The sequence below is a fragment of the Cornus florida genome, unplaced genomic scaffold (assembly GCF_030987335.1).
Source record: "Cornus florida cultivar Cherokee Brave unplaced genomic scaffold, ASM3098733v1 CherokeeBrave_3.0.0_Hap2_Chr01, whole genome shotgun sequence".
Classification (NCBI taxonomy): Eukaryota; Viridiplantae; Streptophyta; class Magnoliopsida; order Cornales; family Cornaceae; genus Cornus; species Cornus florida.
The window spans coordinates 54,702,014-54,726,090 of NW_026775571.1; the positions used below are offsets into that span (position 1 = coordinate 54,702,014).

At 40.0% G+C, this 24,077-nt stretch overlaps 2 protein-coding genes across 3 annotated transcripts in view; one reads left to right on the plus strand and one right to left on the minus strand.

Moving 5' to 3' along the window:
- LOC132297357 (actin-related protein 9) overlaps positions 1-20,235 on the plus strand; it is a 74,827-nt gene extending 54,592 nt beyond the window's left edge. The window contains exons 18-21 of one of the 2 annotated variants that reach the window (XM_059794912.1): positions 11,640-11,685; positions 16,770-16,820; positions 19,290-19,442; positions 19,942-20,235. In XM_059794912.1, coding sequence (XP_059650895.1) covers positions 11,640-11,685; positions 16,770-16,820; positions 19,290-19,433 — 241 coding nt within the window. In that variant the 3' untranslated portion in view covers positions 19,434-19,442; positions 19,942-20,235. Of the gene's footprint in view, positions 1-11,639; positions 11,686-16,769; positions 16,821-19,289; positions 19,443-19,941 lie in introns of those variants that run through there. The other variant, XR_009479223.1, reaches the window with a different exon arrangement.
- An 838-nt stretch (positions 20,236-21,073) lies between these two features.
- Positions 21,074-22,121, minus strand: LOC132297378 (enoyl-CoA delta isomerase 2, peroxisomal-like). The gene has a single exon (XM_059794913.1). The coding sequence runs from the start codon at positions 22,119-22,121 to the stop codon at positions 21,393-21,395; it is 729 nt and encodes a 242-aa protein (XP_059650896.1). The 3' UTR covers positions 21,074-21,392.
- Between the last annotated feature and the right edge of the window lie 1,956 nt (positions 22,122-24,077).

Sequence of the window (24,077 nt, forward strand, 5' to 3'; positions counted from 1 at the left end):
TAAAGTCTAATAGCAGTCTTTGACACACATCAGACATACCTTGACGTGTCAGAGATGCCAGGACACGACAGGGTATTAGTACGGCTTGATTGAATCCTGCGTGATGGATTTCTCTTTTTGTACTTCAGTACCAAAGGTACCAAGTCCCACATTCTAGTCTTATTCAAAGCAGAAAGCTCTTCATCCATAGCCTGTTGTCAATGAGGATCAAGAACAGCGAACTCGCTGAGGATAGCAAGGAGGTGCCGGATCCCCATTATCAGAAACCAACGGCAAAACCTTTGAGCACGGGCTAGCTCTATAATTGTTCTTTCGGTTCGTTCTCTCACTTAAAGGTTAGGGTTGAAATGCTCCTTCCGCCCTTAATTAAGGCTTGGCCCGTATGAGCTCTAACTCTTTAATGAAGCTGTAAAGATGAAAGATTATATAGGCTGGCATAGCAATTCCATTCTAGGATATGGTATCAGATGTAGTCCTTTCTTTCTTGGAAGTGAGGCTAAAAAAGCCAGAAGCTCACGAGAAAGTTCTCCCACCCTGAAGCTAATTCATGAAATGGGTTAGATTGGTATTAATCTGGATACAGCAAAATCATTCTATTAGATCGAATGTACTTGTTAGATCAAATCAATAGCTTGTGTCAGAATTGAGAAATTATATGGCTCGGATCTTTAGTATTCTTTTATTTATCACCCGTGTCTACTATTTGGGCAGAATACCGTCACCGATTCTCATCCTTCCCTACCTTTAAAGTAAAGGGGTGTAAGGTACTCCTTTTCTTTGTTAAAGCTTTATTCGACTTTGCTCTTCAATCTTTAGCGGAAGTTCAATGACGGTTGCACTAGCTCGTATCCCAACCTTTGCCCCATTGATTGATGCTTGGGACGAACTTGCACTGTTTGTTGGAAGAACAAAAAGGGGAGAATCTAATTAAGTAATTAAGTTGTGTTTAGTATTTGAAGAAAAGGAAGATAAAGTGGTTGAGTTAGCTGACTTAACTGAAGGAAGATAGGCTCTGATACATCAAGGTATGCTTAATAGACCTAGTAGTGGGGGTGAATAGGTATTTCAAAATACTAATTGTTAAAAATGGACAAAATTCTTATAACTCAGACCAAAACAACTGTTGCAAAGTATAAAACGGAAGCGAAGAGATAAATAAAACAAGTAGAATACAACACACAAATATTACACGGTTTAATAACTAGGGCCCACATCCACGGCACAAAGAACCCAAAGGGCTACATCACTTTTATAGTACTCTCTCAATTCATATACAGTACAATGGTGGAGGCTCCTTTATATAGGAGAAGAAATTATGAGAATGGAAAGAATTAGAAAATAGGAAACAAAGAGGATTTTTCTCCACTGATTCCTCTAGTAACACCAAATCTTCAATAATAGGAAACAACATCAATTACTAAAAGATTTTCCTCCACTGATTCCTCCATTAAATCTTCAATACTCCCCCTTAAGTTAGAGCATGAATACCCAACTTGCCATTGAGATGACTGGCAACAAGTGTGAATGATGAAGAGAGAAGACGAAGAACAATGCTACTGAACACACCGACAACCCAAACAAGTCAACAAAAAACTGTCGGAGACACGGCAAAAGCGATTGCAATGCTACCGAACACACTGGCAACCTAAACAAGTCGATAAAAACTATCGAAGATACGGCAAATACAAAAACAATGCTACCGAACACACCGGCAGCCCAAACAAGTCAATAAAATCTGCCGAAGACACGGCAAAGACAAAGAACATTACTGCCGAACAAACCGGCAACCCAAACAAGTCACAGAGCACTAAGAAACCCTTAGCACATTTCAGATGCGAAGGGAATACCCCAAAATAGGGGTCCGAACCTAGGAAGAGAAATTAGGCTTTGATACCATGTTACAAAGTATAAAACGGAAGTGAAGAGATAAATAAAACAAGTAGAACACACAGATATTACGCGGTTCAGCCACTAGGGCCTACATCCACAGCACAAAGAACTCAAAGGGTTACATAACTTTTATAATACTCTCTCAATTCATATACAATACAATGGTGGAGGCTCCTTTATATAGGAGAAGAAATTATAAGAATGGAAAGAATTAGAAAATAGGAAACAAGGAGGATTTTTCTCCATTGATTCTTCTAGTAACACCAAATCTTCAATAATAGGAAACAACATCAATTACTGAAAGATTTTCCTCCACTGATTCCTCCATTAAATCTTCAATAACAACAATAATAAATAATGATATACATAGGTAAACTTAAATAGTGGCAATCGACACCGATGGTGCAAAGATTTATAAGGGGAAAAACCTGATAAGGGGAGACCACAGGACCCTAGATCACACAGACAAATCCAGAAAAGGCAATACGACCCTAGGTCTTAGATTCTAAACCCATAGGACCACCTAAGGTACCTCAGATCCAATCTTACGCTTGATGTTCTACCTCGAACTATGTTGCTATCAATATATGAATGTGTTCCCAACGTAGTCACTTCTTCTATTGTGATTGATTTCCTCTGTTAGTTGTCCAACTTTTTCTTTGCTTTCTTTATTTGGTGTTCATTATTTTATTTTTATTTTTTTGTGTTTCCTCTTTGAAATTTTGAATAATGATTCAACACTATAAAGTACCTCTCATCATCTAGCACAATATGCTTTGATGATGAGAAAAAAAATACTATTGAGTGCGTATATGCTCTATGAGTGTGTTAATATTTCATGTGTATTGTTTGAGAGCCCTAAGAGTGTTTATATATCCTTTTGTTAATGTTCTTTTGTGTTCAGTTTGAGAGCTCTGTGAATGTTCATATAGGTTTTTTATCAACAACAATTAGGGTTCTGGTGTTTAAAATCGATAAGGAAAAATGAGTTCGTCCGGGCTCCAATCAATCTACTATTGATCGGGTTGTATTGAATCAATGAGGGTTTATTTATAGGTTGATTAATCGAGGACGTATTTCTTCAAAATCTCAGTTTTCGTGTTACAAACCTGGTTATATGCATTCTAAGTTGCATTTAATGCGATTTGGCTACGATGCTATTGCAATTTCGATTATTGAGTATGGGGTAGAATTAATCCCGCTTTGATACCATAATAATCTTATACGATGAGAAAAAGAAGAGATAAAATCAATCTTATTGAGCAATTGACAAAATACATTATTAGAGATGTTTAATAATAAAGAAATAAGCTATAAAAAGCTGATTTAACTAAAAGAAAGGAAAAGATATACGAAAAAAAAAAACTCTACACTAATGAGCCCATTCAAGAGAATAATAGAGAAGGGGAGAGAGAGAGAGAAGATGAATACTTGTCGTGTTCCTGTTAAATGAGCTATCACCCATGCCCTAAGACGCACATACACTTCTACAAACGTGTTGTGTCCATGTCGAGCACCAACATCTTGGGCACTCCTAAACATGGGTCTGACACATCCTAAAGACTTGGCCGGTTGGCCCACACATCCCAAACGCTCACATTACAAGTCTTATATAGATAAATACATTTAAGAGTAGCCACATACGACAAGGTTGGAAACGATACAAACACTGCTCAAAATGTTAAAACCTTTGCTTCTTAAGAAAAATTGACATTATACACATGGTCACCCAAATCAAGATTGCAGTGACACTTTTTCATATGTATAGGACGAAAATATAATTTTAATGATAAAGTAGGAGAGCCGTAGCATATATAATATAATAATCTTTATAATGTTTAAATAGAAATTAAAATAGAAGGTTGTATATTATTGCTGCAGAAAGCTACTGAATAAGTCATGCGCTCGTTTTTAGAGGTTGCTAGATTGCCTCGCTTGTTCCAAGGTGGATCTGCTAGATCTGCAAATCCGTATCGTGGCCCATCGATATTTTTGGATGATGATTCGGTTCAAAGAAGAAGAGATGATCTTCGGTCGTGTCTGGTTGGGAAATTTGATAAGGAAGTGGGTGATGGGGCTCAGATCGCAGCTTGGGCCTCGCGTACTTGGAAGGTATCCTCAGGTGTAACGGTTTCGACTCTGCCGGATTCATTACTGCTTTTCCGGTTCCCCTCCTCGACCGAAGCCTCTCGTGTTCTCAAAGGGGGTCGCCGTGACTGGGGAACGGCATCTCTGTGTTTGGAGGCTTGGAGCTTTTGGGTAGGGTGCTCGGATGAGTTAAAAGAGAAAGGGCTGAAGAAGGTAACGCTGTAAGGTCTTCCTCTCCACCTTTGGAGTCATGCTCTGTTCGTGACATTCGGCGATCTTTGTGGTGGGTTTATTTGGGTGGATGCTGATGAAGCTTTGGATGCTGAACGAGTTCGCATCACCGTCTCTGATGGTCGAAGTTGCCCTCCGTTTGTATTCATTCACGATGAACAGTTTTGCTATAAAGTGTTTATTTGGGAGGAGAAGCCTCCCGAGCTTGTCCCCATGACTGATAGCTTGGAGGGCGGTGATGGTTCGCACTTGCTCAAGGAGAAAGAATGGTTACGGTGGGAATCCATGGAGAAAAAAGGAATGGCTGAATTTCAGAGGTGGGAAGAATGGAGAGATGCGCTATGGATACGTAATTCCGAATGCTTTAAACGGATTTTCAATCAGAAGCAGAACCGGAAGGAAGGGCTCCCTGCCTTCAGAATCACCAATGGCAAGAAGGGTTTCAGACGTTGCAGAGGGGAGGAGGTCTCGCCGGAAATGGTTGTCGGCCTTTTGTGCAGCAACGGGATCATTCAAGACGACGCGGTGTTCTTCACGCCTTTCAGGCGCGTGGGAGGGGGTGGTTTCCTGATCGTCCACGTGGTTGGCGCTCAAGTCCTATACGTTCCCAGTGAAGAACAACTGTTCCCACGATCATTTCAAATTCTAACTCTGCTGGGCTGAATGGTGGGCTTAGTTCCAGGGCTTTTGTTTCTTCAAATGTTTTGCCTAAGCCTGCTGAACTCCTTATTGGGCCTAAAAGACCTCCTTCAGTTTATAAGAGGCCTATTTCTAGTATTGTGGATGGCGGGCCGTGTCCCATTTACTCTAAAGAATTGTCTGTTGGTGGACAGTGTACCCAATCTTCTAAAGAAGCTACTGTTGGTGGGCCGAGCGTCCATTCTCCTAAAGTTTTTTCTGTTAGTGGGCCGAGCGTCCACTTTTCTAAAGAAACTTATGTTGATGAGCATTTGGGGGTTAAGGTTGGACAGAACTGTGGATCTGGGTTGGGTCTAACAGTTTCGAGCCCTTGTCTTCATTAGGAGATGTCTCAGGAGATGCCTTGGCTCCTTGTGCAACTGGTTCGATGAGAGCGAGAATCAAGGGAGATCGGAGATTGAAGGAGCAGGTGCTAAGACATCGTTTGCCTAAGAAAAAGGTTATCCTTCCTGCTCTTCGCAAAAAGTGGTCTCGAAAGGAAAAGCAAAAATGGGTGGCGTCTTCGCAGATGAGTTTTGACTCCGGTATGTTTTCAGTTCCTTCTGGTTCTCCCTCTCCTAAGATGTGTTTTCCTTTCTTGGGGGGGTCGACCACTTCTTTGGGACTGGAGTTGGGTGGTTCTACTAATGTTTCTCACTCTTTAGCTTCGGTGGGTGAGAGGGAATCTGTTTTGACCGACAGGCCGGATGGTGTTGCTGGGAATCGACTTGGCTTTTCTCAGAGATGTGATGGCTTGTGTGAGGGGGTTACAGTTTGTGTAGGTCGGGATGTAAAGTTGAAACTTGATGATGATACGGCCTCAATTCTGCTGAAGGAGTTACGTAACCATTTGGCTTCGAAAGGTTTTTTCTGTGATTCAGGAGGAGTTTTGACTGAGGAGGAGCCTATTTCGCAGTTTTCTTCGCATTCTTCTTCTGTTCTTGATGATTGGGAGGAAGCTGCAGGTTCTTCTTTTGATGGGGATTCGGGCATGATTCCATGGGAAGACTTGGAACAAGCAGTGAATTTGGCTGTGCCTTTGGCTGTTGTCCCCCCCGGAGGGAATTGGACCAGTGCCTCAACAAATGTTGGGGTGAATGACACCGAGGAGGAGTGGGTGAGGGAGAAGGGTCTAGAAGTGGGCTCTCTGTTGGGTGTTTCTTTTGAGGGCAGGGTGGATGAGGCGATGTGTTTGTTTAATGATGTTCTCAAATCTCATTTTCAGAAAAAGGAGGGTGATAAGGTGGGGTTGCAGGAGGAGAAAGGGGAGACAGTGATGCAAAGTCCAAATGACCTTATCACATATGAGAGGAGAAATCGGGGGTCCAGATCAGGTGGGAAAGGTGGAGGCAGGGAAGGAGGGTTGGTTATTCCAAGTGTTTCCCAATGAAGCTACAAATTCTTTCATGGAATGTTCGGGGTCTCAATGACCCGGTTAGGAGGAAAGTAGTGAAGTCGGTTATTCGTAAAGGTGGGGGCCATGTGGTGTGCCTCCAAGAGACTAAGCTTGCTTCGATGTTTGACAGGATTGTGAGGAGTCTTTGGGGTGGGAGATTTGTGGAGTGGATTGCTTTGGATGCTGTTGGTTCCTCGGGGGGCATCTTAATTATATGGGATAACAGATGGGTGTCTAAAGTGGATGCTCAGGTTGGGCGTTTCTCTGTTTCATGTGTTCTTGCTTTGGCTGAGGATGGGGTTCATTGGGTTTTTTCGGGTGTCTACGGTCCTTCGGAGGACGGTTTGCACATTTACTTTGGGAGGAGTTGGGAGAGATTAGAAGTCGTTGGTGTTTGCCTTGGTGTATTGGTGGGGACTTTAATGCTGTTCGTTCTCCGTTTGAGAGGTCAACGGGAGGTAGGTGGACATCTGATATGGAGGCTTTCTCGGAGTTTATTGATGAGTTTGGATTGATTGATTTGCCTTTGGTTGGAGGGCCATTTACTTGGTCCAGTGGCCGATCTCCTCCTACCCTTTCTCGGATTAACAGATTCCTTGTGTCCGGGGAGTGGGAGGAGAGGTTCTCTGATGTTGTTCAGGCTACATTGGCTCGTCCTATCTCTGACCATATTCCGTTGATGTTGGATTGTGGCGGTTTGTGTAGTAGGCGCTCTCCTTTCAGATTCGAGAACATGTGGTTGCAGGCTGAGGGCTTTCTGGAGAGGGTCCGTCTCTGGTGGGAAAGGTATGGTGTGGTTGGCACCCCTAGTCATGTGCTAGCAGGCAAACTGTGTCTTTTAAAGGAAAATCTTAAGACTTGGAATAAATAGGTTTTTGGGAACCTTGAATGGAGGAAAAATCGGGTTCTTGCTGAAATAGCGGCTATTGATCAGATGGAGGGTCAAGGGGATTTGGTGGATTCTTTGAAGGCTAGGAGGCGGAGTGCAAGGCGGAGTTACTGAGATTGCTGTCTTGGAGGAGATCTCGTGGAGGCAAAAATCTCGAGCTTTGTGGCTTAAGGAGGGGGATCGAAACACTAAATTTTTCCACAGATTGGCTAATGCTCATAGAAGAGGCAATCATATAGGGAGGATTCGAGTCGAGGGGGTCATTTTTTGTAAGGAGGAGGAGATTCGCAAAGGATTCTCAAAATTTTTTGAGAATTTGTTCAATGAGTCTGTTGAGTGGAGACCTTTGCTCGAAGGGTTGCAGTTTGACTCCATTTCTGAGGAGGAGTGTTTGGGCTTGGAGTTACCTTTTTTTGAGGAGGAAGTTCTGTTTGCTTTGAAGAGTGGCAATGGGGATAAGGCCCCAGGTCCAGATGGTTTTACTATGAGATTTCTTCTTGAATGTTGGGAAGTGGTTAAAGGAGAGGTGATGGGCACTTTCCATGCTTTCCATTCTCGGGAATCTTTTGAGAAAAGCTTGAATGCCACGTTCATTGCTCTCATTCCAAAAAGGGTGGTGCTTTGGATGTTAGAGATTTTCGCCCTATTAGCCTGGTGGGTTGCATCTACAAGCTGATTGCCAAGGTGCTTGCTTCAAGGTTGAGGAAAGTGTTGGATGGCATCATTTTGGACTCTCAAAACGCTTTTGTAGGAGGTCGTCAAATTTTGGATTCAGTCCTTATTGCAAGTGAGTGTGTGGACTCCAGATTGCGTAGTGGAACCCTGGGTGTTCTTTGTAAGTTGGACATTGAGAAGGCGTATGACCAAGTAAGTTGGAGCTTTCGTGATCCTTGTTAATGGTGCTCCTATTGGTTTTTTCTCTAGTTCAAGGGGCTTAAGACAGGGAGATCCCCTTTCCCCCTTCTTTTTCTTGTTTGTGATGGAGGCCCTTAGTAGATTGATAAGAAGGGCTACCGAGTTGGGTCTTTTGAGAGGCTTTCGGGTGGGCGGGGAGGCAGATTCTCAGTTGGAAATCTCTCATTTGATGTTTGCTGATGACACTTTAGTTCTTTGTGATGCGAACGTTTCTCAGATTAGATATTTGAGATGTGTTTTGATTTGGTTCCAAGTTGTTTCCGGCCTTAAAGTGAATGTGGGAAAAAGTGTTTTGGTGCCGGTTGGGGAGGTCCCTGAGATTGAGACTTTTGCTGATATTCTTGGCTGTCGTACTGGTTCATTTCCCATTTCTTACTTAGGATTGCCTCTGGGAGCTCCTTCGAGGTGTGTGGGGATTTGGGATCCAGTGGTGGACAGATTTGAGAGAAGGTTGGCGGGTTGGAAGAAGCAGTATCTCTCTAAGGGCGGTAGAGTCACGCTGATTAAGAGCACCCTCTCTTGTCTTCCCACGTATTTTATCTCTCTTTTCCAGATTCCCTCTTCAGTTGCGGAAAGGATAAAGAGGTTGCAGCGTAATTTTCTGTGGGGAGGTGGAGGTGAAGAGTTTAAGTTTCATTTGGTGAGGTGGGACCAAGTTTGCAAGCCAATTCGCAATGGTGGGTTAGGTCTCCGTAAATTGGTGCCCTTTAATAAGGCCCTCCTTGGGAAATGGTTGTGGAGGTTCGGGGTGGAGAGACATCGGCTTTGGAGGAGGGTTGCGGCATGTCGTTTTGGGGAAATGAGAGGAGGGTGGAGTTCTTTGGAAGTTAGAGATCCTCGGGGGGTGGGGGTTTGGAAATTTATTCGGAAGGGTTGGGATGATTTTTCCAAGCACATTCGGTTTTGTCTCAGAGATAGGAGGAGGATTCGCTTCTGGGAGGATGTGTGGTGTGGAGATTTGCCTCTTGCCCTCGCCTTTCCTCAGCTTTACAGGATTGCTATGGATAAGCAGGCCATGGTGGTTAACTGTTATCATCTTGATAATGGAAGACTGGTTTGGGATGTTCGATTCAGGCGTTCCTTTCAGGATTGGGAGATCGAGGAGGTCATTCGTTTCTTGGAGTTGTTATATCGCCAGAGGATTGTGGAGGAGGATTCAGACTGTTGGTCTTGGATTGCAAACTCTCAGGGGCGCTTTGAGGTGAGGTCTTTCTTCAAGTGCCTCTCTTTTGTTCCTGGAGTTCGTTTCCCTTGGAAGTCTGTTTGGCGATCCAAGGCTCCTCTTAAGGTGGCTTTCTTTGTGTAGACTTCGGTCCTGGGTACGATTTTAACCCAGGATAATCTGAGAAGGAGAAGTCAGGTGGTGGTCAACCGTTGCTCTATGTGTCTTAGTGATGAGGAGTCTGTGAATCACCTTCTTATTCATTGCCCTTTGGCTAGAGAGTGTTGGGTTTTGATGCTTGGCTTATTTGGTGTTTCTTGGGTTATGCCTGGATCTGCTAGAGGGTTGATTGAGGCGTGGAGAGGTTGCCCTGTGGGGGCTCTCAGTCAGGATGAGTGGAGGGCTACGCCGCTTTGTGTGTGGTGGTGTTTATGGCTTGAAAGGAATAGGAGATTCTTTGAAGGAAAGGCTTTGTCGATTTCGGTGCTTAAATTCTCGATTATTTCTACTCTTTTTTGTTGGGTTTCAGGAAGAGATCATTGTTCTTTGGAGGAAGTAGTTGATTTTTTAGCCTCTTTGAAGGCTTGAGGCCTTTGTGGTCTTTTGTATTTTGCATGAGTTTCGCTCCCCTTCTGAGCGTTTTTTTATAAAATTTTTACTTATCAAGAAAAAAATAATAATAATAATGTTTAAATAGTTTCATCTTCTAATATATGTAACCATGGTATAGAAATTAAAAATTAATTCATGTTTTACAATTATCTTATTCAATAGATGCATATATATAACAATTTATATTTATATATAGCCATCCTTGCCATGTCCATGTCCTATTGTTTTTTAGGATTTGATGTGTCGGCATATCCGTGTCAACACATCATATATAGCCATCCTTGCCATGTCCACGTCCTATGGTTTGTTTGGTAGGAGGGATAGAAATTTGAGACGAAGTCTAATGTAGGATGGATGCAAAAGGTAGAGGAAAAGAAAGCAATGATATTTCCCTTTTTCTGTTTCGTTAAACAGCAAGGAAAGGGAAGGAAAGAGACTCCATTACATGCTTATTTTAAATCAAACCCTAACAAATTAAGATAAGGATGTCTTTTGAGGAGCACATGAGTTTAGAGCCTCTCTATGTGTTCCCTTCTTCCAAGGAACCTCTTCTTTCTAAATTATTTCTCATTTACCTTTTCTTCATAGAAACTCAAATCTTATTGCTGAAATCTAATGTAGGAAGAAAAAAGCATGGGCAATGCTTACCTACGTGTCTCAACTTTCCATCCAGTTACTCTCCATAGGTTTAATCATAATTCCTTTCAATCCTTATATGCTGTACTTACATTTATGTTTGCAGATTTTCTTCTCTCCGTTTTCTGCCCCCTGGGAAGAGTACTTTATGTAGTCCAGAAATTTACACTGGCCCTTTCTTCTAGGAGAGAATCGCCATAGGCCTCTCTCATGGCCTCTTTGCTAGTGTATCTTATGGCACAAAACTGAAAAGAACCAACAAAACTATAAATCCAAGACAAGAAAACAAGTATCTCCGTTATTGATACCATCATCAATACCAATTGGAAAAGCTGCTGGGAGGATGTGGAATAAGAAGTCTGTCCACCCTCATTCCTTCAGCTTGAAAATAGTACAGATAATGTAATTTAGCTTGAACTTCTGAAGTGGCCAGAATTGACTGACCTTTAGCTGCTATCATCCTCCAACTTTTGGCTGCAAACAAGAGAACCTGTCCTAGCCCATTCCTTGGCCACCTTCTATATTCATACGTACAAGAGTTGGGGCCTGAGTTCCTTAGCGCACACTCTGCAACACAAGTCATGTTCTTAACTCTGTTCCATTAACTTGCAAATTAGAGAAGCTGAGAAACAACTAGATTGCTTCGTCATGAATTTGAAGCCTCTCATAGATGGGAGATGGTTTCATGCATTATTAGATATATTACTTGTACCGGTGAGGGGAGTCCTGCTGCTGAAGGCTCTTGCATCTTGAGCTACAGTTTCACTATCCTGCTTTCTCATTGACCTGTTATCTTAAATGTGTTGAATGACATAAATGTTACTTCATTAATGCTACAGCTAATAGAAATGCTGTCATATATATATATTGGGGTTTGTGAAAAATTCATGAGGATTGAATTAGTCCAGTGTACATTACAACATCACATTGGCCATTCAAAGTATATTACATGCAAAGTCATTTATTGAAATCCTAGAATGGCAATATCTAAAGCTAGTCTTGACAGAACAACGCTCATATAATTGCTATGGACAATACATTTGATTCATTTGAAATTCTGCATGTATATGTACCAATTCAACTTAAAATGCCCTCTTAATCTTTTGCGCAAGTTGTATCAATCTTTGTTTGTTTGGTTGCAGAGTTTTACATGCCATTCCTTCACATGAAGCAATTGATACTGTTGAGGTTAGTCTGCCTTCTCTATGCTTTTCTTCAATTGGCTTAGGTAAGAGGTTGATATCTGCGTCAGTTACTGTGTATTTTACATTGATGGCAAGGAACTGTTGTTTACTCTAGTAACAGTAGACATAGTGTCACCAATACCTCTAGGTGTTGTACACATCATCATATTTATTTGTTGGACATTGTTGAAAATCCTGTGGAAGTCTCTGCAACTATACTTCTTTTTTTGCTCTGTGGTGATGGCATCACCATCTCTTCACAAGGGTATCGTACATTTTTAATGTCACTACTGCAACATATTTTAATTTCAGTGCATAAGTTTTGTATATGATGCATTATACGGTATGTACTGTACACTTGCAAATTGTGATAAGTGCAACAAATGTTAGATTATGTTTATTCTGTTGTTCTGAAAAATGAAATCACAAATTTCTCAGTAGAAAGAAAAATATAAAAATTTAGCTTTCAAGGACTGCTTAAATAATAAGAAAACAATTGCAGCTCCTCTTTGTTTTCAGTAAAGTTTAAATCATTTCTTTTTTGATAAGTAAATTTCATTACTCAAGAGGGAAGCACATCCACATACACAACTGCACAAAAGCCAAAAGGGAAGCTATACCCTTAAACTTTCCAAAATAACTATATCTCCCATAGATATACAATTTTTCCTGTACACCCAAAAAGACAAAGAACTAAGGAATTTCAGCGCCAAAATAGGAGCATCTACACCGTCGAAGCATATCCTATTTCTCTCCCTCCAAAGACTGCACAATGAAGCTACCCTTCAAGCCTCTTGAACATGAGACTCAACTGGGAGGCCTCGCTTCAATAGCACTGCTAACCAATCTTGGCGTAACCCAAGGAAAACCAAAAATGGAGAGAAGCAAGTTCCACCCATCCTTAACATCCAAACTGTACAAAAGATGATCCACCATCTCCTCATCTCTCTTGCACATTCGACACTGGTTGACAATGATTTGCCGCCTCCACCTTAGGTTATCAGTTCTCAGAATCTTACCCAACGCTTTCATCCACCCAAAAAAATGCCACCCTCGGGGGAGCATTGGTACGCCAAATGGCCTTCCAAGGGAAGGGCTCCCTGTGAGGGGATAGCATCCTCTGCAAGAAGGTATGCACCTCAGATTTCCCATGCCTGGAGCCAAACCAGATCTACGCATCCATCTCCTCTGATTACAGCCGGATGATAAAGCTGAGCCTTCAGATCATCCACGTCACCCACCTCCCAATCTTGGAAATGTCTGATGAATCTCACGTCCTAAGCCAACCTCCCGCTATCAAGCCGATAACAGTCTGCCACTAGAATCTGGGAGTGGGGCCAACCATTATCCTGGAGAATCTTGGAAAGGTGCATGCAAATGATCTATCACCACACCAAATATGCTTCCAAAATCGGATCTGCATCCCACTCCTCAACCTGAAGCGAAGATGCTTGGAAAAGTCATGCCAAGCTCTCTGGATGAATTTCCAATCACCTACGCCAGTTCGGCCTTCCAAAGAGAACCAGCTACATCTAGAATTCCCAAATTTGAACAAGATAACCCTCTACCATAACCTACCCCTGCACCCCATACCTCCACAACCACTTGCCTAACAAGCGCTTTTTGAACACATCCAACCTCCTAATGCCCAATCCTCCATGTTGATAACCCTCCATGACAGAATAAAGCATGTAGAAGTGGATAAACACTTTATCAAGGAAAAACTTGACAGTGGGCTGATTTGTATGCCATACATCCCAACTGCCGAACAGATTGCTGATGTATTTACTAAGGGGCTGCACAAGAAGCAATTTGACACTTTAATGGGCAAGTTGACTATGGAAGATATCTTCAAGCCAGCTTGAGGGGGAGTGTTGGAAAATCGAGGGGGAGTGTTGGAAAATCAGAAAGATATTTGGCAGTAATTACCAAGATTGAATAGCTGTAAATTAGGCAGTGATTATAAATTAGGAATGTATCTTTGTTAGGTAAACTAATTACTTATTCTTTTCCTTAATAAGTTATTCTTTTCCTAGTTTAGATTTCTTGTAATTCCTATAAGTAGGAATCCGTGTAAGTCTCAAAAGGATCAATATATGAGAAAATTATTCCCAAACTATTCTCTGTGTTTTTAATTTTGAGTCTTCTATGATGACATGCTGCGACTGAAGGCGAAGTTCCTTTCTCAAAACCTCTTGGAAACATGTATCTAAATCTGGAGCAGTTTCTCTATTTATCAAAGCAGCCCGAACAGACTCAAATTCTAGGCGTAGTGTCATCAAGAACTGTTTAACATGGGACTCCCCTTGTAATTTCAGAACTTGTGAATGTGCAGCAGCGTCAGCACCATCCAGGACCATAGAATCCTTCTCATGCCAGAGTGAAAGGAAGCCATTGTAGTATTCTTGTACAGTCTTATCGTCTTGAATGCATTTAGCCAATTCCATGTCAATGTAGTACTTTCTTGATTTGTTAGTCTGGTGATAGACTTTCTTCAGATGTTTCCACATCTCTGAGGCTTTACTAAATGACTGAAGGGACAAGGTGATTGAAGGATCAACGGAATTCAAGATCCAACTAACCACCTTTGAATTGTTTTGGATCCATGTGACTCTAGGTTTGTCATCAGTGGGTTCAGCCGCTGTTCCATCAAAAAATGCAGCCAATCTTGTCCTTGGACAAAGTGCTTGAGATGGAAAGACACACCCCACATAGTTGACACCTCCACTAAGGCGAACAGGAATGGTGTCACTTTTATCCATAGCAGCAGTTAATCAGAGATGCAAAGAGACACAGGAATTTGAATAGATTTCAACAGAGTTGTTAGTCAAAATAAAGCAAGGAGACCAATCGGCAAAGATAACGGAGTTTACTGAGAGGTTGATGATGATGTCAACCAGATTCGGACACAGAATTGAACAACTATTGGAACCAGAGTGTAATCAAAGAATGAAGAGTTGTAAAACAGATCTGGACATAGATTTGAACAAATATCTAAACCAAAGTGCAACAAAGAATGAAGAGTTGAACCAGATCAAATAGAAAACAGAACAGATTTCTAAACCAAAGTGTAATCAAAGAATGAAAAATACAATTCTTTGACTAACCTTGCTCTGATACCATGTAAAGATGATAAAATAGAGCCACAACAGATTTTTTGGATGTGGAAGTGATACGTTCCCTTTGGTTCTCATTACAATTTATAATACAAGATTTGCCAAACAAAGTGGCTACAATCAAGGAGTAGTAATTACAGCAGCTATCTAAAAGGTAAGTCAACTAATCTAATCCCATAATTACAGCAACTTTATTTAGGGTAAGTCAATGCTAGCTAATATAATCCCTAATTGTAAGGCATAATTATTGTCACTATTTACAACTCAAACTCAATTTCTCAATACAATCTTTAGCAGCAGTAGGCAATTAGCGTCTGTGTTACCCTGACTCTCTGGTGTAGCTGACGTTGTCTATGCCGACACGTCACTACACAGATATGGACACAAATACAAGATATGCATCCGACACACTTTTGCTTCTATAAGAAACAGATGGCAAATGGAAGATTGTGTGGGTGGATGCTTGTTAAGGATCAGGAATTTGCCAAACTTTCCCTGTTAGGTCCGCTGCTGTTCATCCTTGATGCAATGGCCTCTCCTTCTTAAGTTAAAAAAATGGCAGTTTTTTTATCGTGCAGGATGACAGCTACAATCACAGCAACTCTAGGCCTGCAATACTTCCAACAGAGAGAAGTCCATCTCACTTTCTGCCCTTTGAATCTGGACACTTTCCATGCCGACTTAAAATAAAAGCACCCATGCTTCCAATTAATTTTATCTGCTGAGTTACTCAAAACTCAATTTCTCAATACAATCTTTAGCAGCAGTAGGCAATTAGCATCTGTGTTACCCAGACTCTCTGTTGTAGCTGACGTTGTCTATGCCGACACGTCACTACACAGATATGGACACAAACACAAGATATGCATCAGACACACTTTTGCTTCTATCAGATACGGATGACAAATGGAAGATTGTGTGGGTGGATGCTTGTTAAGGAGCAGGAATTTTGCCAAAGTTTCCCTGTTAGATCCGCTGCTGTTCATCCTTGATGCAATGATCTCTGGATAAAAAAATGGCATTTCTGGTTTATGGGATGTGTTCCCCATTTGAACGCTTCTTAATCGATTATTATTTATCAAAAAAAAAAAAATTGGCATTTCTGGTGCAGCTTGAAGATGAACATCTTCTTCATGCACTGTTGTTGAGCAATTGTTCATATTTGGTTGAGAAGTGATTTTCACATGTCAAATAGCAATACGATTATGGGATTTCTTGGCAGAATTTGTCATCCATTTTCAGGAGTCTAAATTGCCTATCTTCTTCAATTTTGGACACATGTTTTTATCAATTCCTTTAAGGGCTTTTGTTGCTCCATGTGCATTAAAAATAAAAGTGAACATCTCTCTCCGTCTCTCTCTCTCTGTCTGTCTCTCTCTCTGTAACAAAAGAAAATAATAGATGATTTTAAATAAATTAAATAGTGACAAGCAATTATCAGTTTCTTTTGGTTTTGACTACACAATATCCTGGTTGCTAATTTTATCAAAATTAACAAATCAATACATAAATAGCAATTATCAAATAAATCTACCAATATTTTGTGCACAATGTCCAAGTACCCATACCCTATTTTTGGACTGCTTTTCTGCTGAGTTCCCGTATCTTATATTTTGAAAAGTAGAAGAATCTGACACCTAGACATGCACCCCTACCCGAGAATCCGGGTATTATATATGAGTGTTTCGGTCATCAAGAACTCTCATTCTTTCCATAAGTGTGCTGGCAGTAGTTCTTTGGTTCATGACAAGGATCATTCACATTGGTGGATTCCAATTCTTTTTATCCAAATGCCTCTAATCGCATTAATGTGCACCATTATGTCAATTTAGTATAGTGGTTGCATGAGCTGAATGTGCCATGGCTTTTGTGCCTACTCTAATTCCATTTGTTCCTTGTAAATTATTTTATGCCCGCTTTCATCACTTCTTTTAGTCAAATGCTGAGTTTATCAACTTGATGTGTTGCATAGGTTTTGCAGTCGAGAACAAATCCAACGTTTGTTTCATGGAAAGGCGGAGCCGTAAGTCATGCACTGACTCGTGTTATATTTTCGTTATTCCCCTATTATGATGCAATTCCGTGAAATATGCTATCTGCAGATTGACTACACTATGAGTTTTTTCTATGATGGGTTTGTAAAAATCGAGTTAACTCTATTACAACATGACTACTTCACGTGTCCTTTGAGTGATAATATGGAACCATAGGAATTGAACAATATCGTAGAGAACTGTTAGAAATTTAATTAGGATGGAAATTTGTTCAATTTTAGGGAAAACATTAATGATTTGACCCAATTGTTCTAATATCATTGTTTTTCTTATTAGTTTCTTCATTTTTTATTCATTGGAATTGAGAGAGACACTGGGAGGGATAGTTGCAGAGGGAGCAGGGCGGAGTATGATCATACACTACTCTCCTCTCTTTTTTCTGTATTTTAATGTTTGAAAAAGTGGAGACAGTGGAGACGCTAGGAGTCGTTGCCAAGGGAGTATTTTTTGCATTGTATCAGCACAAAGGGCAAGTTTTCAATTAGTGGGAATGGTGGCACTATATGCAAACTGGCTTTGTCCTTTTTTATATTACCGTAAACCTCTCCCATCTTCTATTGTAATTTCTTCACCATGACAAGCGTGAATCACTTTATTTTTGTCTGCACAGGTCTAACCCTTAAAAAACTCAAGAGTTACAAATTAGTGTTTATTATCAAAAGTTGATAGTTTAAAGGGATGTTTTTCATTTTGCCCTAATGTTTGTGGCCTCTTACTTTTTCTTCAAATGATTTTAGATCTGTACGACTGAATGATCCAACTTAAAATGGCAAACTTTTTTAGTGCGAGTTCAGGCTTGTTCAAGTGCATGGTCATTTTAAGATAACTATACTTTTTTTCCCCACTTTAAGATAACTTTACTTTTTTTCCCTCTTAGTTTTTTTATATTGACTCAATTAATCAATTAAAATTTTATGGAGATTTAGCTTATTAACCTATTAAAATGGGTTCTTTATGGAAAGGAGGTTTAGAATGATGACCATGGGGTAACATGAATTTTTTTCTCTTAGGGATTAATTTATATTTTTTTTAGCTTCAACCATAATATAAACAATCATGCATTTTTTGTCATCCTTGGTCCATGGTTGAAAAAGACCCAGGGGGAAAACTGCTCATAGGCCTCAAATAATAAAATCATGGACTTCTAAAATCTACTTTCACTCAGGTTGTGTTGGGAAAAATATTTTTAAATACATGGAGAATAACTGTCGATTCTTCTTTCATGTCCCCAAAATGACCTTCAGCTTTGATTTTGAAATTAGTAAAATATTATGACTCTCATCCTTGGTCAAAATGATTTTCCATGCCCCTGATTGTCATGACAACTGTCTATCTCATACAATTGTATGAGAGATTTGGAATTTTGAATCTCTGTCCATTTTCCTACATATAGTTTCTGAATGGCCCTGGTTACCCTGTAGAAATTCACTAGCCAGAATGAGTTGCTATATTTATGGAAAATGGGTGTCTTTTTCTTTAATACTCATTCCATCGGTGTTGTGTGTACTATTTTCCCACTATTAGAGCCATTGGCTAACCCACACCCCCCCCCCCCCCCCCCCCCCCCCCCATAACATACATGTGCACACACAGACACATGAACCTGTTTAAATATGGATTGCAACTGGGCAGATTGGGAATGATGTGCCCCTATCTCTACCTGCCCTGGTTACCCTGTAGAAATTCACTAGCCAGAATGAGTTGCTATATTTATGGAAAATGGGTATCTTTTTTTTTTAATACTCACTCCATCGGTGTTGCGTGTACTATTTTCCCACTTTTAGAGCCATTGGCTGACAACCCACCCCCCGAAAACATACATGTGCACACACAGACACAGACACAGACACATGAACCTTTCTTAAATATGGATTGCAACTGGGCAGGTTGGGAATGATGTGCCCCTATCTCTACCTGTCCTGACTAACATAGAACTTTTTTCCAATCACATTGCACTCTGATGGGTGAGGTGGGGTAAGGCGTCAATTTAGATTTGGGGATTATGGGGGGTTTGGTTAGCCCATCACACCATTCTTGGATTCTTGCCTCATGCATACCTTGGGTTTTAACCAATACACATCTCCCTTCGGGGATGAAGATTACTTCTCAAGTTAACAGGCAATACTAAGCCTTGGGTTTCTGCTTTTAGTCAGTGACATTTGACACATAAAGAAACAGTTACCGGTAGGTTAAGCAATGGAAATCATTGATTAAATTTTAGATAAACTGAGTAAGGTGACTGACTAGTTATACATCAACAACCATTGAGTGCCCCCCATGCGCGAAGCCCCAGTTTCACTTCTCAAGTGTTATTGATGCATATTAATGATCTGTATCTGCATTAATTTGATGCCAGTACTCTCTCTCTTTTTTTTCCTTTTTTTTTTTTTCAAACTTTTAACAATTTTATAATGTAGTCGAATCATTTTTACATGCAGATTCTGGGTATTCTTGATTTCGGTCGTGATGCTTGGATACATCGGGAGGACTGGATCCGTAGTGGGATTGACATTGGAAGCGGCAGAAAATATAAGGACTCATACTTCCTTCAAGCTCAAGCGATGTGCTACATAAATTCCTAAAAGATGATGGTGAGCAATTTTTTTTTTTTTTTTGACTAGCTAAATACTCACACACACACCCACACCCACAAATGCCCACACTATTGGGCTCGAACCCCTCACATACCCTTTGAGAAAGGAGGATGTTATACCAGCTGGGCTAATTGCCCAGTGGGAGATGATTGTCAGCATTGCACTATATTATGTTATGATGGTCGGCATTGCTCCATTATGACACTCCCCGACCCTACAACGGCAGGAGGTAAGACTGTTTACATTTGATCCTCCCTGACCCTGCAACGGCAGGAGCCTCGTGCACTAGGCTAGCCCTTTATTCTTCAGTGCAATTAAAGCGAATCCAACATCCTCGAGTAGAATATGTAACTTACTCAAGATAGAAGCTCAATACACATAATTGAATGTATCAGAAGCAACTAAAGGGCAGCACTATTTTAAACTTTCAAGTCTATTAGTTTATAAAGTACATTTTCAAACCCAAAATAGTTCTGACCACTTTTGCTATATGTAGTGAATTCTAAAAGAGGCATGTATCTACTGCTTTCTGGGAGAACTGGCCATCAAGAAATGGTTTTCGCGGCTTATTAGCAGTTAAAAGGCGCGTCCAAATGCACCGCCGGAAAATTCTGAGCCTATTTCCTCTTTGGATGAGCCGAGTCCAAAACTCTCCCACTAAAGTTAATGAAAGTATTGATGTAACTGTAGTACAAATTATATAGGGTACTTGTGACTAATTAGCTGGTTCTAAAACTTGTGCAATCTGACAAATATTTGGTGGTAAATTTTTTTAATTTCTTGATGTGTACATGTGCTCTTCAAAAGTTTTACTTGGCCCAATCAGTGTTCAATATTTGGATTATTTCCTTTGATATCCCTTAATTAGTGAATTATTTTTATTGTTCCAGACGCTTATAAATACCTCTTTGACCCATACACCTTTCATATTATCTTAAAAAGCCTTATTATTGTGGAGATATAATACTTTTGTGGGAGGGTATGAGAAACTACCAATTTTATCAAATAAATATTACGTAGTATATAAAATGATAAAGTAAGACAGTTTTCTTAAGGAAAAAATAAATGAAATAAAACACGAGATTAGTAGCTTGGTCGTCCCTAACTTAACCATTCTAGAGGGGCTAGAGGTCCGCGGCGCACCCAAATTTTTTTCAAAATTCTCTGTGCCCCCCAAAAAATATGTTACCTTGCAAATGAATATAAATTGTGGCCCCTAAAATCTATGAATATGACCTATGCCATCTCAAAACTCATCAATTTTAACCATTTTAGCCGACTTTTGAAAGTTCAAATCTTGTAGAAAAAATATAAATTCATTATTATGCTCTTTGTTAAATTCCCTCTGTGCCCCCATAGATATGTTATTTTGTAAATGATCATAAATTGTGGCCCCCTAAAATCTATAAATATGTTATATGTCATCTCAAAACTCATCAATTTCGACCCGTTTAGCTTACTTTTGAGCTCAAATCTTGTATAAAATATAAATTTATTATTATGCTAGATTTTTTATTTTTTATTTTTTTGTTTCCCTCCCCCAATTCACATAATGAGTGTGGAAACAAAGCCCAAGAGTAACGGCAAAAATTTAAGTCAAGTAAGAAAGAACCACAGCAAAGTGCACGAGACGCAAGAGCCTAAGCGACGCAGAATGCGGTAGCCGTATAAAAGAATTATGTGACACACTTAGCATCTGACACTATCTTTGTGGCACAAATGACACTATCCTTTTTGGGACAAATTCGCCTAGCGAATAGTCTTCCATAAAATATATTATACACCATCTCTTTCTCTCACGGTAAAAAATACGTAAACACTTAAAAGAGTGTTCTTCAACCAGAACAACTTATAATTATTTCATTTCATTTATTTCATGAAATACGAATTATTGGGTAGTCCGACAGTACGACATTAGTCGGTCGGAGAAACCGGAAAAGTGATTCCTCAAAGCCGAGATAATACTACCTCCTTGTGGGCCAATCCCAGCACGCCACATATCTCCGGGTACAACGCCTTCCGTATCTCGGCATACACCTGACCATCCCACTTCCTCTTGGACAACTCACCCCCAAGGCGCACCGCAGCCTCCACCGCCTTCTCCCCGCTATCGTGCGCCGAGTCCACAATCCCCATCCCCACCGCCGCCACCGCCTTCACCTTGGTGGCTCTCAACAACACGTCCCGCCTAGCCGCTGCAGAAGCCACCTTCGACCTCATCAGCGCCATGAAGTAGTCCGGGAAAGTCATCCCTATGTCGATCTCGCTCATGTACAGCACGCCTCGATCGCTCGTCATCAGGAAGTAATCGTGGCTCATCGCCAGCAGGAACCCCGCCGCGGCGGCGTGGCCGGTCACGGCGGCGATCGTCGGCATCGGAAGCGACAGCAGATCCGCGACGACTGGCCTGAAGAGCTCGACCATGTGGCGGAGGCGCTGGATGAAGCCTGAGGGCGATCCGTCAGTGGCTTCGGCTTGGGCCCACTTGAGGTCGAAGCCGTTGGAGAAGAACTTGCCTTGGCCTGTGGTGATTAAGACGGATCCGCGAGTCGACTGAGACTTGGCTTCGGAGAGAGCTGACCGGAGAGAGGCGATGAGGGTGGGATTTAACCGGTGGTCGTCGTCGCCGGTTAGGGTTAGGAAGAAGATGTTGCCGCGTTTCTCTAACGTGCACATGGTGGTTAGTGTGTGACCCGCTGCTTACTTCGAGATTGTAGAAGAAGCGGAGGGAGGTGGTAGACGTTGCAGTCGAGAGAGGGTGGAAGTTGCGGTGGTAGGTGGTAGTGCTGGCGATGTAAGTGCTCTTCCCCAAATGTTGAGAGAGAAGCAGACTTTTTTTCTTAATACATATAAGGGCAAAATTGATTTTTTATAATTTTTTTTTTTTTTGGGAAGTTAAGGTGATTTTTTATGAATTTTGATATACAACAGGTGTCATGTATTGGAACTCCGGCTCACACTTATTATGGGATGAGTATCTCAATAAAAATAAATTAAATATGAAATGTCAATCTCCTCTTTTCTAACAGAACTTGTTTGGGTCAAAATTTTCATCGTGTCTTTCTTTAAACAAAAAAAAAGATAAATAAATAAAATTATGTAGCTGTTATGTCATTATAATTAAATATATCTTCTTCTTTTTTCTTTTCTTTTTTTTCTTTTTTTTTATGGTACAAGGTTTAATTACCGTATAATGGAACTCAGACAAGCAATGAGGGTCGGATTTAACCAATGCTCGTCGTCGCCTGTTAAGGTTAAGAAGACGATGTTGCTGCGTTTCTCTAACGTGCATATGGTGGTGACTGGTGAGTGTGTGACAGCTGCTTGCTTCGTTACCCACGTATTGTTCATTATTTTTGTTACAACTAGTAGAATGGGCTCGTGATATTGCTTGTGAATTTCGAATTTCTTCTTTCTTTTTCTTATTATTATTACTTTTTTACTTTTTTGTAAAGGATGAATTTATGAAAATTCATAACATAACATATGAAAATTTTAAAAATAAAAAATTAAATCTGAAATAAATTAAAAATAATAATACAAGTCTAAGGGTACGTTTGGTTAAATATAAATTTTTATGGAAAGTGAAAAAAAGTAGACAAGAAAAATTTTAGGGTCCATTTGGTTACATAAAAAAAATTTATGGAAAGTGAAAGAAAGTAGCTTGACCTAGCAATATCAGCCTCTTACCTCTTAAAGGGAGGTAAAGAAAAGGAAAAGAAAATCAAGTAATCAAGTTTCCATCATGTATTTAGTTATCAAAAATATTTTTCAAGAAAATTATGAGAAAATATTGTTTTGTGAGTTTGTAAAGAATGAAAGTGAAAAAAAGTAATTGTAATTCCCAAAACTATCTTTTTTTATTATAAGATTACTTTGTACTCTCTTGAGACCGTATTATATTTTCAGAATTATGTTTAATACTTAGATATATGTGATTATAGGTACAAGTTTAATTAATAAAAAAAAAATTGATCCAAAAGAACTTGAGGATAAAAGGTTGAAGTTAATATATATACTTTTAGTCATTAAAAAAAAAAAAAAAAAACCTTCAGTCTAATTGAAATAAAGTACTTGGAACTAAATTAGTTTGGTACATCTAATATACGTACAGTTAAAACTAAACGAGTTTGGTACATGTAGTATACCTTGTGTAGTTGAGTCCTAAATTCACGAGAAGTCTATGTATAAAAAAATACATGTACAAATTAAATTATAATTTCAAAACTTGTTTATGCAGAGACACTAACCTAATCTTTCACCCAACACTGTTACTAAATACTAAGATTTATATATATATATCATTCTCAATCATTATTAATTATGGAAGGAAAAAAATACAACAAAAATTTAATTTTGTATGCACATATAAAATTATATACAATTAAATTAGTATTACATTATCTTATAAGCAATTTACAACAGAAAGAAACTAACTTGTTAGATAAGTTTGTGGAGAAAGTGAAGGTGACGTGGGCATAGGAAACTAAGATATGAAGCCACCACTTTCATGGGAAAGTAAAATTTCCCTGTGTTATATGTTAGAAAAATTTTGAGAAAAATTAAGCAGTTGCAAGAAAATTACTTTCTTGAAAATTCTCTCCTTCACACTAATCAAACTCGTAACAAATT

Excerpts from the sequence above, each read along its gene's own strand:
- LOC132297378 (XM_059794913.1), bottom strand. The coding sequence starts at position 22,121 with ATGTGCACGTTAGAGAAACGCGGCAACATCTTCTTCCTAACCCTAACC.